This window comes from Miniopterus schreibersii (assembly GCF_964146895.1).
Source record: "Miniopterus schreibersii genome assembly, chromosome: 13".
Classification (NCBI taxonomy): Eukaryota; Metazoa; Chordata; class Mammalia; order Chiroptera; family Miniopteridae; genus Miniopterus; species Miniopterus schreibersii.
Window position 1 is genome coordinate 46,197,547 of NC_138113.1, and position 16,143 is coordinate 46,213,689.

Sequence of the window (16,143 nt, forward strand, 5' to 3'; positions counted from 1 at the left end):
AATGCTGTCACACAAGGTAAGATTTCCTTCTTTTATACAACTGAGTATAAATGTACCACAGCTTTTTATCTACTCATGTAGTGATGGAAACTTGGAAGGCTTCTAAATCTTGGCTGTTGTAAATAACACTGTAATAAACATAGGGGTTTCAGGTTTCTTTGGATAAATTCCCAAAAGTGGAATCACTGGGTCATAAGGCAGCTCCACCTTACCGTAGTCTTTTAAGACCTCGCTCAAATCTTCTTTCCCCAAATTTTCTCCCTCAAAAATACTGACCCTATCCTTGAACTACCTCTAACTGTTTTGCTTGTGATAGTATTTACTATGCTATTTCCTCGTAGGTCTCTTACCTTCTTAAGACTGTGAAAGTTTGGAAAGCAACAGCTGTCCTTTTATTTTCCCTTCACTGTGGTGCATTGCCTGGCATGGGGCTTAATACTATGTATGTGGGGGGCAGGGGACAGGTACCTCAGCAGAGAGGAAGGTGACAGAGAAAATATAGGAGAATTGGAGGAGAAGGGAAGATAGCCTTTTAAGATGGCAACAAATTAGATCATTTTTCTCATTACATACTAACATGTAAAATAAACTAACAGACCGTGAGTTATGTTTTCAGTGCATTTGGCACTAAATCCTACTATAATCCTCAAGACATATTCCCTCTTTTGCCATTTTTCTGCTTTGTTACCCTTTACATTTCTGTGACAACCATTCATCTGCGAGGCCGAGGAAATTTATAGCCATCATTCATTTATTCATTGATGATCTGTAAGAAAACATAATTTTCGATAAAATGCCGTGTCCCCTTTGCATGAAGTGTCTGTCATTCCTCCATCTCGACATTTCCAGTGATTTGATCAGATGGATTTCACACCACGTAAAACTGAGGAAGAGTGAAATGTACAGCATGTACAAATTGTTATTTTTAAACTCCTTCTCCATTTAGCACCCAAATGGCTTCGTTTTGTACTTAATTTCTTGGTTTGCTTTTGAGTGTAATGATTAAGTGTACTGGGAGGAAACTATTTCATTGTACTGAATCAGGAAGAAAGGCAGGAAGACAAGTAGAGCTGCTCTTTTCCCAGAAAAACTGGCTGTGCCTCCATCTCACCCAAAGCATTGGTTATACTTTGGGGGGGAAAATCTTTTCCCCCCAAAAAAAACTAAATGCAGAAAGGGCCTTGAAGGGTAAATTCTCCATACTTTGCCTTTCAGCAATCAATACATATTTCATGGTGATTAGCGCCCCAGACCAGCTCCAGACAGCAGCCTGAAGTAAAGAAAACTTGCCCTTCCTGAATTACAACCTCGCCATCTGCGACCTTACTTCTCTCTTGTAAAAGTCTACTCTGCCTCTCTTCCATGAGGTTATTTTTCTGTTTGCTTCTTGCTGAGACTTCCTGGTGATCTATCAGCTACATAGGAATTTTCTCATGACTTCAGCATGGTAGTTTCAAACACTAATATGAAAATCTGGCACGCCAACATGCATTTGATTCTTACCCTTTGCAGCAGTTACAGTCTATAATGGTGCTGTGAATGCTGGGTTAGAGAATATGGAAATGTCTGTGAATAACTAAAGAAGTGCTTACTTTGGGGATGCAAAGAAACTTTGGAAAAATTCACAAGTAAGTCATCTACAAATAGTGAAGAGCCCATGTATATTTAAGACAGAAGGAGTTAAACACTTAATATTGGGAGTTAAAATAAGTGACTAGGAGTAGACAGTGATGATGATATCTTGGAGTCAGGATATCTGTATTTAACAGTAGTTGCTTCTCATAAGAATGAACATGAAAATAATCTCTAATGATAGCTATACACTAAGCTAATTGGAACCCATTAATTTGGTTATGTGTGAAACAACAGGGCCTAGGACAGGGTTCAGATAAAGGTCTGTAACTTTGTATTTCCCAAACTGTGCATGAGTGGACCCTAGAGCATTGCAAGATATTTAAATGTCCAGGGAAACACACAGAAATCTCTTCAATACTGTGTGAAATATTAGCTGAAGATACTTCTCAGTTTAAATGCCAGATTTGTTCATTCCTTTGGGTGACGTCATATATTCGTGATACTGGGTTTCTGGTAGTTGGGGATAAAAATCGAGTTCAATGGATGTAGCTGTATTCCTAGGTTTGGGAAGTCATACAATGTGTAACAGACTTGAAATTGTTAGGTCCAATTAACTTAATCCATTTTTTATTGCTTAATCAACAGAACTATTAGGTTTGTGGGGTTGTTTTGGTGGTGTTTTACTTATTTAGCCTAAAGTTGCCATGAAAAGTTACTGAGGCAATGAGAGTGCTTGAAGCAATAAAGTTTGGGAATCTATTGCTTAAATATTTGGGGATTACTGTTACGCTAATTTCCTTCTCTACCCCTCAGTTTCCTTATGTGCAAATGGGGACAAATATTAGCACAACTGTAGAGCACTTGCATAGATCTGGCCCTTAGTAGGTGCCCCAAAAATATTTTCTTCACCCTGCTGGATGAGTTTATCTTTATACAATTAATTAATACAAATAGAACTCATTGAAGAAGTCAACAATACTATCAAAATTTCAGGCATTGGAGTCAGAGTATTTTTCATAGATGGAAAATAAAGGATTGAAAAGACTATAGAAATAATTTACGAGACAAAATTGATCTACCTATTACAGATTGCTATTATTGAGTTAATCAACCCATAAGTTAACCTAGTATTGTTTTCTTAATTAGAAATAATTTAGTATGATTTATTTTAAATGGTTAGTTGCTCTTGGCCCCACTGTTGGAGGTACCCTGAATATAGAGAGCAGCAGAAGTTCCTATCCTCCAAGAATTCACATTCCTTTGGTGGGCGACAGATAACAAACAGATGTGATATGCCAGTTAATGTGTCATGAAGAAAACCAAGGCAGTATAAAGGAGATAGAGCATAGGATGGGTGTGGGTTTTATGAAGAGTGGTCACTGGGTAACATTTGAGAAGAAAATAAGCCATGAAGGCATTAAAGAAAGTGTGTTCCAGGCAGAGGGGATGGCACATGTGTGGCCTGAGGACCACATTGCATGAGATGGGAACCATTGAAGGGTTCTGAGCAGGAGAATGACGTGACCTGACTTAGACCTTAGAGGAATCACCCTGGCTATACTGGTGAGAATAGAAAGTGTAGGGCAAGGGCAGAGAAAAGGAGATCTGTTAGGAGGCCTCCATAGTAATACAGGATAGAGATGCCAGTGGCCAGTTGTGCTTGACTGGGCTGGGGAGATCCTGTTCTATATTGGTTTTAGGGAATCTTTAATTCTGATTTTGAGCTTCCAATCCATTCCAGTGTTATAGAGCTCTGTTGGGAAATCTTTCTTCATGCATCGCTCAAGCTTTCCTGTTATAGTTGCCAACCTATGTCCTCATCATCCTGCTCCAATGAAACTCATATACATCTGAGCCTTTTCTTTAAATGGTCCTTAATACATTTTTCACATGTACTCTAAATCCTTCAGCCTTTTTCTCATTTTGCTTCTCTACAAAAGCTGTTGTGGAGGAGAGTGGGCATTTGATTGAGGACCAGTGGCAGGTAGAGTGATCCTGTTCTGTAACCGATGTGTGGTGTGATCATGGGCAAGTCAGATGAGCTTCTTGGGCCTTTGTAATAGGCACAAGTCTATCTCACAGACTCTTAGAGGGGAGAGGTTTTAGAGGCCAAATACTTGAATTGTGCCATTTTACGGGCAAGACCCACTTTCACAATAATGATATAAGTCTGATTATCTCTGGACCCATTTGTAGTTCCTCAGTATTTTCAATGTCTCTTTTAATTTGTGAAGGTCCTTAACCAACCAAAAATAACACTCATATGTTTAAAAAATAATAATTAAAAAATAACCTCATGAGTAGGCTATTTAGCAAACTGCACATGCACAGAACTATTTATATGGGTGGTTTGGATAGGTTTGCTGCATGGTTATGGTACAAAAATATATTTTAATTTCATCCATTTGCCTGGTGGTATTTGTGATGGTTAAAAGCATGGGCTCGGGAACCCTCAACTTGCTAGGTGTGACACCTTGGAAAGCTGACTCAAATGTGAGCCTGCTTACCCATAAACCTATAAAATAGGGATTGATTTATTTTAATAGGTTGTTGTAAGGAATAAATCCTTTAGCCTATCCCATATGGGTGGTAAAAAAAAAAAGCTAATATCATTGTTGTTGTTCTTAGCTGTATATTTTATTAAACATAATAATTATCACTTATTACTTTTGTTCACTTTTATAATTTACAAAGCATTGTTATATATATTTGATTCTAGAATCCTGTGAGTCAGGCAGGACAATTGGCCATTAATTTATTTTATGCATGAGGAGACAGGGGCAGAAATGCTCTAAGTGACTTGCCAAAAGCACACAGTCTATGAGTGGTAGAGTTAGGACTAAAGCACCTAGCTGTCCTGGGTCCACATCCAAGGGATTTCTTTCTTCATGTTCTAGCTCTCTATTTTGGTTCCTGAGCCATAGCCACTTAAATAAAAGCTCATGATTAGCCTTCGGCTGGCAGGCTGTGTTTGTCATTGATTTATCTACTAAACACATAGATCACTGAAATGCTTGCACATAATACTACAGACACTGTCTCATTCTTTTTCTGTTCATTGAGGTTTTCCATTTTACTTTGCTCTCTCCTTTTCAAAAACAACTGATGAGAAGTGCGTGCAGTCTTGTGATCTCATCTGTCAGCAGAATTTACCAACTCGCTGTAATTGTTCCGAGGTGCATTCCAGAAGAGTGAGAATGACCAGAGATTACAGCCTCTGTCCACAACGTTGACACCCTGCTCTTTGAACCAGGTTTTGCCCACCTGACCCCTGCTTCAGTTAATAGAACATGGAAACAGAACTTCTCTCTTCCCTCTTCCTTTTACTGTTCCTGTAAAAGAGCTTTGGGCATCCATAGGTGACTAACTATGAACAAGGCTGATGGTGAGGGAAGGAAAATGGGAGGGGTGTGCCAAAGCTTGGGAAAGCACATGGCATGATGTGATTTGGGCATGAAGGACCCTATTTTATGCCTGTCCGACCAATCTCAAGGCTTCATCAATAACCACACCTGATTAATTACATGGAGGTAGCCAGAGAAACCCGCAGAATAAAAATGTGCCCTTATGGATGGGGAATGACAACTGCATCAGTACTGCTTGTGGTCCATGCCTTCCTTTTGAAGAACAGGGCCCTGGGAGGCAGTGCTGCTGTGTGCCAAGAGGCAGTTTGTGGGTGACATCACCTCTAAGGCTAGTGCCGCCTGAGCTAGGAACCTCACACTACTGCATTGTTTTCCTCCCATGCACCATCCTTGCCAGCTCTTGAGTTCATCCTCTTAGAATGAACAGAGCATGACAGTTTAGTCAACATGCTTCCAACTGCCAGACTTAGAAGCCTTATAGAAGGTATAACCTTTCACACCTCAGTTTTGTTATCTGTAAAATGAAGAAAATTGTGTCTACAATGTAGGGCTGTTAAGAAAACTGAGTGTAAAGCACTTAGGGCTTTCTATGTGCCTATCACAGTTTTCTCTAAGTGCATGTCACCTATTATTGTCATTCAAGATGGGAGGGTCTTTTATTTCTGGATTTATGAATTCATCTGTACCTTTTCTCTTGACTTTACATATTGAACAGAATGTCATCTAACTCTACTCACTTTAAAGCCATTCCATGCTTTCACTTCTTGCCTGACTTGTAATGTGAAAAAACACAAAAAAACAAAACAACTTATGAAGAGCAGTATGTTTGGAGTTAGACACTTTTGGGTGTTTGGGTCTAGATGCTAGTTCTGTTATTAGCTGTTCATAGGCATTTGGGCATGTTGCTTAACTTCTCAGAATCATAGTTTTCTCATCTCTGAGTGGACATGAGATCTCTCTATCACTTGAAACATAGCAGCCACATCAAAGCAAATACATATATAATGGACTTTGTTGGGATTTGGTATTATGATTAGATGGTTCAACAGCCAGGGGACACAGAATGCCTAGATCTTGCTTTGGCACAGAGACGATGGTTCTGCTTGGAGTCTCCAAGCTTATTTTATTGTGCTATACTGAGCTAAAGGGATACTATGTATGGAAGAGTTATTTAATCCTCAGTGGGAATGCAGTAGTTGGCTGCTTCATTATAGAAAATGTTTGAATTAGTTTCAAAATCCTAGGTAATAATGATGCAAACCTTTTTTAAATGCTCGCTATGTACCAGACACTCTACACAGAGTCTATTACTTAATCTGCACAACAATCATAGGTAGCTACTGTTACCAACACCAATTCACAGACTTGGAAACCAAAGCTAAGAGGATTTTCCAGGGTCACATAGGGGTTCATATTTAGGCATTCTTGACTCTAGAGTCTATAGTCATAACCTGTGTACTAAAGAGCTTAGTGACCTCATCAGGCCTGGAAATGATCAATCCTTTTTGGGCTTGTTGAGACTAAAAGAGAGCTGGAATACAGCATAAGAGACATTACAGAAGAAACATAAATTTAACTTTTGTTGTTGATGGTGATTTTCCATTTTAGAATATATTTGAATGGGTGGAGATAACACAAATATATTCTTAAAAAAGCGTGTCAGCCCTAGTGGGTTTGGCTCAGTGGTTAGAGCGTCGGCCAGCGGACTGAAGGGTCCCGGGTTCGATTTCAGCCAAGGGCATGTACCTTGGTTACAGGCTCGATCCCTGGCCCCATTTGGGGTGAGTGCAGGAGGCAACCAATTGATGTGTCTCTCTCACATCAATGTCTCTCTCTCCCCCCTCCCGCCTACATACACACTCTCTGAAAAGCAATGGAAAAAATATTTTCGGGTGGGGATTTAAAAAACACACAAAACGTGTCATGTAAAGAATTAGACATGCTTCACCTACAGAAGAGAGTAATAAACAAAATGTAGTTTCAAAAAAGAGAGAAATTAGGGCAGCTTTATTTTTCTGACTCCATTCTAGCCAATACCTGCCCACATAACCCCTATATATAACCCCCTGCAAACTCTCTTTTTTGAGGGCTACTTAGCTTTTGCAGTGATGAAGTGTATGGATGGTGGAAAAGGTTATCAATTTTAAAATGAGTTTTCTCTTTCCTCTGTATCTCTAGACTCCAGAAGAACTAGAGGACGATTCTGACTTTGAGCAAGAGGATTATGACGTGCGCAGTAGGACAAGTGTTCAGACGGAGGACGACCAGCTCATCGCAGGGCAGAGTGCACGGGTGAGTAGACACTCAGGACTTTGGTTCCTTGCACAGAGACTGAATTCACCAAATTGGTTTGAAGGAATTTCCAATTTCCAGGGACTTGGAGCCCCAGATTCATGGCTCCAAAGTTGGTGCTCTCACCTGGGGTTGTTTATAGCGACTCTAATTTTACACAATTGAAATTACCGCCACTGCATCTGAGTCCTTTTAACTCAGTTCTCTCTCCATCACTTGAAAAATAGCAAACACTTATGTGTATAGTGGGTTTGGTTGGGCATGAGGGTTATGATTAGATGATCCAACAGCCAGGGGACCCAAGGTGTCCAGATCTTGCATTGGCACAGACACCCTGGTTCTATGTGAAGTCTCCGAGCTTGTTAACCACCCAAGAGGCAATGAAAAATGGAGAATCAGAGTACTATTTGTTATTGGCTGGGCTGGCATTGCTTCATACTCTGGCTGAGGATATCAAATAAGACTACACCTTTTGAAATTGGTTCGAGACCATCAGAAAAGAGAGCTTTTTTACCCCAGTACCTACCTATGGCCAGGGCAGTGGCCCCTAGGTCTGTCTGCCATGTGATAGAAAAATAAATTACAGAGGCATACTAGAAATATGCCAGTTTATTGCATGGAGGAAGCAAAGAAAGATGACTTCTTTGGCTCACATTTGAACACTCCTCAACGCTTTGTGACACTGTCCACCAACGCGAGTGTTTCAGAGAGGATCCTGGAATCTGACCAATCTGAGTAGCTGTATCTCCTTGAGGGTAGATGCAAGTAGTCAAGACAGGTGGCAGGAGATGAAATACCTGGGGTTTGCAGAGGAGGATATGTTCTCCTACCTTTCCATAGGGTAAAAACAAGTTATTATAATACAGCTGAGAATTAGATATTATAGTTTTCTGTTAGATGTAACTTAAAAAGTATCAGTCAGAAGCATGAGGTTGAGAAAGAGGTGATGATTTAGGATACGGGTTAGGAAACCCCAGAAAGCTGACACTGGCTTAGGAATTGGGATGAAGGAAGAAATAGAATTTGGTGTTATGATGAATCATAAAATCTTTGCACATAAAACCCAAGTTCTCTTTTGTGCTTCATGTCCTAATAGTCTCATCCAACAACTAAATAATCCAGAAGATATAGATGGATATTTTCACACTGATAGGGGAAATGAGAGGGTCAAAGCCAGAATGTTAAGGATGCATTGGCTTTCATTTCAGACAGACTTGGTTTTGAATTTAAAGGTTAGAGTGAGGAACATGCTTTGTTACATGTTGCTTAATTTCTCTGAGCTTCAGTCCTGTCATCTGTAAAATGTGAATAATAAACTTGTTAGAATTCTTTTAGGGTTTTAATTAATGTTTGTAAAATAATAAGGATAATACCTGATATGTATGAAGTGCTCAGTAAAGGATGACCCTGAAAAATGTTATCCTTTGGAAGAGAGAGGTCTTCTGATCACAGGCTGGTGACAGTAGAAAAGCACACAAAACAGTAGGAAGCCCCCTACTTTGAAAATTTCTTGTAGACTATTTAATCCTGCCTCAAATGTTGAAACTTGGGAAGATCATTAGCTGAGAGTCTTTTTGAGCCTAGTTGGCATGACACTAAACTAATTCATCAACCAAGTCATTCATCTTCAAAATTAAGTAAAACCAGCATTTTCACATCAATGACAAAGGGCAAGTTTGAGTAATTCATCCAAACTCTAATCAATTCAAAGTCAATTTGATTGATTGCAACTCAGTATTGATACATCCTGGTAACCATTGACTTGTTTTCTTAAAGACCAAGGCATACTGTACAACTCTTCTAATCACCATCTGTCAAAATAACATGATCAGTCCGACATTTTACAAGGAAGAACAAAGTCCCATTGTACTTCCATTTCATGCATCTTACTTACATTAGACATCAAGTCAGTTATGGGTAGAAACAAAAGTCAGATTGTGCCTATCTACATCAGTTATTTCTTCACCCAACAGATGAAAAGACAACAGACTTTTTTGAAAGAATTTTCATCATGAATTCTGAACATGGTCCTGGATAGTAAGAGCAAAGTAGTGCCATAATCCAGCACTTGCCCATTTGTCTTTGAGATCCATCTTGTGCTCTGTGTGATTAACTTGCAGCAGAGAGCGTTAGTTATTGAGTCAGCCTACTTTAGCCTGTAATTAAATGATGACAAATCAGAGACATAGAATTAAGGCTGTAAGTTGGAAATAAGAAGGCACATTGAATTGCTGAGATGACAGATGGTTGAACTTTTGACCAGAGAAGTGTGTTAACTTGGTCAAAATTGTGAAGGAGGCAGAAGTTGTTTTTGACAGAGGCAGTTGCTCTTTCCAGCAGCCAGCCCTCCCCTGGTAATGGCTTTATTTTGTGTTCTCATTCAGACATTCTTCTCTGAAATGTTAAATTAATCTAAAAGGAGGTCAAGGTGGAAAAAAGGCTTTTAGTACCCACTCCAACATTGCTCTCAACTTCTGAAATTAGAGTATTTATTTCGTTTATGAGTCTGATGCTTCCCTACAACATTTTATGAAAGGGAGAGAGAGAGAGAGAATGAAAGAATGAGAAAGATCATACCCTAGTCTAGTTAAATATAGAAGTGAGCAGACCTTGACATGACATCTTAGAAACTCTTTTTTAATAGGTTGTTATAACTAACATTGGTCAGCAACAACTCTTGGGCATTTAACCATGGTGATAGAATATATTATTTGGAGTCACGCAGACTTGATTTTAAATATGAGCTTGACCATGCTTTGTGACTTAGGGGCTACTTTCTTAACCTCTTCATGCCTCATCCCTTTGCTTATATAGAGCATCCTACCTTGTAATGTCATTAGGAGAACTGCGTGATAAAATGTATCACAAGGCTTGTCATATAATGTTAAGTTGATGAGATGATGATGATGCTTGTAACTTGAGGTAGTCATTCTTTAGAAGGTTGACCAGATAGTTTACCCTGAAAGCTAGCTGATTTAGGCAATCACGAAAATTTTTACTTGAATTAATGGGACAATTGCTTCTATTTTTCAATTAATTTTACAGCCTGACACTGGTAAAAGTCAGAGGACCCACTCCTAACTCATTATAGTTATTGTCCGCTTTCAATCCAAGTGTATAGAAATGGGTGCATTGAGTTTTAGCCCTTTTACTCATTATTTACATACATTCTTCTACTTGAAGTCTTAACGTTAGACTCTTGCTCTGTGTTTAAGAAACCAATTCTTGTCAGTTTGGAGGCCCATAGACTTCAAAAGTCTTTTTTTTTTTTTTTTTTTTTTGAGATTGGAAAAATAAGTATATGAAAAGCTCCTTGAGATTTAGATTGAAGAAAAAGTCCTGGGATGAGTGGTTGTTGGCTTGGATCAGTGATTTGTACTTTTATTTAAAAAGTAGAGTTTAGCCCAGCAGGCATGGCTCAGTGGTTGAGCGTTGACGTATGAATCAGGAGGTAACAGTTCAATTCCCGGTCAGGGCACATGCCCAGGTTTTGAGCTCCATCCCCAGTAGGGGGCATGCAAGAGGCAGATGACTCTCATCATTGATGTTTCTATCTCTCCCTCTCCCTTCCTTTCTCTGAAATCAATAAAAACATATTTTTTAAAATGAGTAGAGTTTGGCCCAGCTGTAGTGGCTCAGTTAGTTGGCTGAGCATCATTCTGTGAACTGAAAGGTTACTGGTTCAGTTTCCAGTCAGAGTACATACCTGGGTTGCAGGTTGGATCCCTGGTTGGGGCGCATATGAAAGGCAACTGATCAATGTTTATTTCTCTCTCTCTCTCTCTCAGCATATCCCCAGGTAAGAATTAAAAATATATATATATATATAAAAAGTAGAGTTTATAACAATCACAAAAATGATGGTTGGCTATTCAGACAAAAAGCTGGGAACCTGAGATGAGGGGGCTGGAAACTTTGTGGATTCAAATTTCTGATGCCACAGATATGCCCCTCCCTGACCCCCCCCCTCCCAATCAACCACATCAACAATATGGAGACATGTGCTTGGCTACTGTGAACAGAAGCAGCAGAAACACAGCCCGCCCCATTCCTTTAGTTTGAGGGAATGAACAATTGCATGTTATTTATTTTGTTTTTAATTCAATTTCAGTATAACCAGCCTCTAATTATTTTTTCTAGCCAGAATGGCCTTTAATGTGTTAACATTTCAAACTGCTGAGTTACATTGATAAGACCTAATTAAAACTGATATGTTGAATTTTAATCTGATTAACTTGCAAATTTTATAGTTTGTGATCTACTGTTTATAGATAACCTTTTTTTAAATTCCAGTTTCAGAAAAGGTCAATTATGAATTTTTAAAAGCAAGAGCATTTTTTAAATATTTAGGAAAAGACTTTGACTCATCAATAGCTACATGTACAGAAGCTTATATAATGATCCTTGCACCCAAGTCACACAACATTAAGTGTATTATTCGGGTTAAGCACCCCAGAGTCAAAGTAACATTTCCTTTGCAGATCTGCTCTGAAGGGGCCAGTTTTTCTTCAGAATCACACCCTTAGAAAATGTTCCGGCAACTTCTGTTGATCTATGTTGATGCAGTAAGTGGAAAAATGTTTAGGCAGTCAATCAAAAGATATTTATTGAGTTTCTGTATTGAATATTGGGGCCTCTACCCTAAGGAAGCTTAGAGAGAAGTCAGAGGTAGGGCATTAATATGAATTAGAGAGACGAGCAAGGCAATTGATATTCAAATGCTAAACTGCACAGTTGAAACTCAAGTGATACAGTTCACAGAAGTGTAAACCATTCAGAACACAAATTAACCCTTTGGGGATAGCAGGAGATCCATTGCTGTGCATCTGGGGATTAAATGTAGAGTCTGGGTGTCTGTGGGGTAGGTTTACAGATTCTTTTACAGAGAAGTATGTAGTGAATGCTTGTATGATACTGGTTGGGACTTGTGAGATCCCAGTAAAATATGATTATCGATTTTGTGTATGGAGGACAAGTTAATCTAGGACAGCTTTAGATCATCCAAACCTATCTCAAATGCATCCTAATAGCTCTCTCGTCATCAGTACAATATTGCATATGTGAGTTTATGATGAGCTCTTGTGTTTATTAAACACTGTTTTAAATAATTTTTAAAAACTTTCAATGTATTTTAAAATACTTTAACGATAATATTTGTACCTATAATATAAATATAAATATATAATGTAAATATTAACTATAATATTTGTAACTATAATACTTGTAACTATAAATAATCTGACTATTTAAATATGGATTATAACTTGTATATATACACATATACTCTCATACCTATACACATACATACATAATGTACACACTCAGACATGTACTATTCATATAATCACATACGTGCGTGCATGGATGTTAGCAAATTTGGCTGGATGTTAGTAAGGTGTAGCATCCAGGCAGCTGCTACATTTATGCAAATCAGACAAAGACACCCCTTACCGTGGGCAGATGAACCCTCATCTGTAAGATGCTCAGCCTGGTGGACAGTGCTAGTGATTTCAGTGACGCTTGTCCCATTGAGCTGTGCAGTGTCAAACCTGTGTGGTCATGCATGGTGGTTCAGTTAAGTACGGTGTTAGCTGACTTGGGTTTGAATCCTATTTATACAGCCTTTTAGTTGTATAATATTGAGAATTTAACTTCTATGGGCCTTGGTATCATCATTAATAATATAGGGGTAATAATAGCAGGAATCTTGTAGAATGATTAAGTAGATTAAGGGTTTTTTTGACATGTAAGCTTCTCAGCACAGTGCCCAGTACGTGTATGCCTGGGTTTCATGTCAATCTTCTATTTATAGACAGTCATGCCAGACTCTGGGCCCATTCCTTCCCTTTGAAGGTAACTAAGTAATAAGTTATAGGGGTAGCTGGCAAGGAAAATTGATACAGAAATGATAAGTTAATGTTAACAATAATCTCACACATGCTTAATTTAATTTTTGTCATATAAAACACTTAACATATTTATTTGATTTTCTGTCCACCATACCATTTTGTGGTCATTGTTTACTATTCTTATGCTATATCTGAAGATGTTAAAGATATAACCCAGTAGCAATGAGGTCTTAATCCAAGTCAGGGACAGAGCCTGGTTGACACCAGTTTTTCTGAGTTTATGTCCACTGATATTTCCATTAGACATCGGCTACCTCTCCTTCAAACAATTCACTCTCATTGGGGGGAGCTTTACAATTTAGGAAGCAGTTGTTCCTGTTTGTTTACTTATCCTTTGCAAAAGTTGTAGGTCCCTCAAATCATGCTTGCTTGGCCTCTCTTCTGGAGAAGGCTTGTATCCCAGGACTAGAAGGATCCTAGGGCTGATATTCAGACACTCCTTCGGTGAAGCAGGTTGCTCACGGTTCTTTGAGGATGCAATGAGGTGATGTCAGACATTTCACTGAGGGCCTGCTACATAAATAGTGCTTCACAAATACAGGCGATTCTCTTTATTGGTGGTACTTATGTTCTATAGTTGCCGCGAACACTTAATTAGCAATACTGAATTATTGTTCCTAGAGGAAATACAGGATTAGGTTCCTGAGAGTTGCTAGTCTCAACACTTTCTTCAATCATATATAATCTTGTTTAATGAATGTTTCTATTTAGATATTTTATCATTATGATTCATTATGAACTCACATGGCCAAGAGCTCTATAACTCAGGCCTGATTGAAGCTCATCTAATACACATGCCTTCTCCATAGGGCACATCGCAAACTTCTATTTTTTTAATTGATTTTAGAGAGGAAGGAGGAGAGAGAGAGAAATATTAGTTGGTTGCCTCCCGCATGTGCACCAACCGAGGATCAAACCCACAGCCTGGTCATGTACCCTGATAGGAATCAAACCTGCCACCCTTTGGTGTACGGGACCATGCTCCAACCAACTGAGCCACACCGGCCAGGGTACATCACAATCTTCTTGTGCTTAGGGATACTAGGCCGCACTCACACTATGCTTGGGGGCCACGTTATGCATCAAAATCACCAACAAAAAGTACAAAGTTGTGGAAAATGTGGAACTAAATAATATAGGGCAGAAGGGACACTTGTTTATAGTATAAATGCTGAAACAGGAAGACCGAGAATCCCTTCTTCAGCCTCATCTGGGAACATGCACATCAAGAGCTTTGTTTTATTTTATTAGCTCTGGGCATGTCTATGAATGGCTGTGAAAGCACAAGTACTGATTTGGGGTTGTAAATAAATTTTAGATAGGTAAATTTGAAAATAAAGAATCCATGAAAAATTAGAACTCACGCTAGTTGTTTCTCTTCTATGTTCCCTTACCGAGCAACTATTAAAATCAACCTTTGCTTCCTAATCCTGTATTTTAACCCATCCCAATGTCTTTATCTACACACTCATAGGCTCTACAGGGAGCCTTGGTCATACCAGGATTTCCATAGAGGTGGTGGAGCAGGCCTGGGAATACGTGTGCCACCCCTGAAATGCCCCAGGGAGGGGATTTTTATTTGGCATCTAACCACAGATTTCTTAATTAACACACAGAAAGTCTCCCACCCCACTTAGATGCTCCGATGGTGTTTAAAATTCCTTAGTGACAGAAGGCCTATTTCCTTTTTTCCCTTCTCAGAACAGATTTCAGTGTTGAAAGAGGTACATTCTTTTATCTGGTAAAAGTTTCCTGAGACCAAATATAAAAATTGTCAAGAATAGATTCTTTTGAACAAACATATGTCATCAAAGCGACAGAAGTTCTGTTGCTGTGGATGTATGTGTACCTTTGGATCTCTGTATTTTTTGTATGTGGGAGGGGGGCTGGGGAATTTGGGGACCTCATCAGATGTCTGTGCTTTGCCTTCCCTGGGATGGAGGAAACGTACTTTCCAGAATGGAGGGACAGCCTATAGGCTGTGACATTAACTGGAGGCAGAGACAACCGGCTGTCTGTACGTCCTTTGTCACCATTAGTCACGCTTCTCTGTAACCCACACAGGCCATCATGGCGCAACTGCCGCAGGAGGAAAAGGCAAAGATAGCCGAGCAGGTGGAGATATTCCACCAAGAGAAAAGCAAGCTGGATGCCGAGGTGGCCAAGTGGGATGACAGCGGCAATGATATCATTGTGCTGGCCAAGCAGATGTGCATGATCATGATGGAAATGACAGACTTCACAAGGTGAGGCCCAGAGACAGACGGGTGAAGGTTTCCTCATCAGTCCCAGAAGCAGAACGGTGTATTAGCTGGCAAAAGCTTGCTGAAAAATTAAAATATTACATAAAAACTGGGTACGGATATTGCACAACTTACATGTGTAAGGCAAAATGATTTGAACCTAATTCTTAGCAGGAAGGTCCTTTTGGTTAAGGAGAACAGATTCATTTTTGTAATTATTATTTTAATTATCTATCCTAAGTCAGTCATTAAATCAAACCCCTGGGGAGTGGCTGATTCATTTTTTGGTCTGTGCTATTTTGCAATGTATTTAAATATTCTGAAGATAAGGTGAGTAATTTGTTAATACCCCCTTGGGGAAAAAAAATATTTATACATATGTGTGGGCGTATGTGTGTACATGTAATACGTTTTAATGCTAGCCCCTGGTCTAGCATAAACTTCAGCTCATTTTTACCCTTATAGTAAAAAAATCAGGTTCAGCAACCTGATTTCATAATTTTGACAGGTTAATTAAAAATTGTGTATGTTTTATTCCCTTTTGCCCTATGCAATGCTTTTAAAATATCAAGAGACCAGTCAGAATTTTGTCGGGAGCCTTTTCTTCATCCAGGTCATTGCTGTTTCTGCCACTGCATTTTTAGTCTCTTTGGAGAGAGGTGACGTTTCTGTCCTTCCTCCCACACACAGGTCAAACTAAGGCAAAGCAAACCTCAAGGAAAAGTTCCCTGGGTTTTGAATCCAAATAACAGGTGATTT

General features: G+C 39.1%; 1 protein-coding gene across 2 annotated transcripts in view; it reads left to right on the forward strand.

Annotated features, from left to right (window-relative positions):
* CTNNA2 (catenin alpha 2) overlaps positions 1-16,143 on the forward strand; it is a 980,129-nt gene that overhangs the window by 913,578 nt on the left and 50,408 nt on the right. For both annotated transcript variants that reach the window (XM_081155843.1, XM_081155842.1), the window contains exons 14-15: positions 7,119-7,232; positions 15,206-15,387. In XM_081155843.1, coding sequence (XP_081011969.1) covers positions 7,119-7,232; positions 15,206-15,387 — 296 coding nt within the window. The remainder of the gene's footprint in view (positions 1-7,118; positions 7,233-15,205; positions 15,388-16,143) is intronic.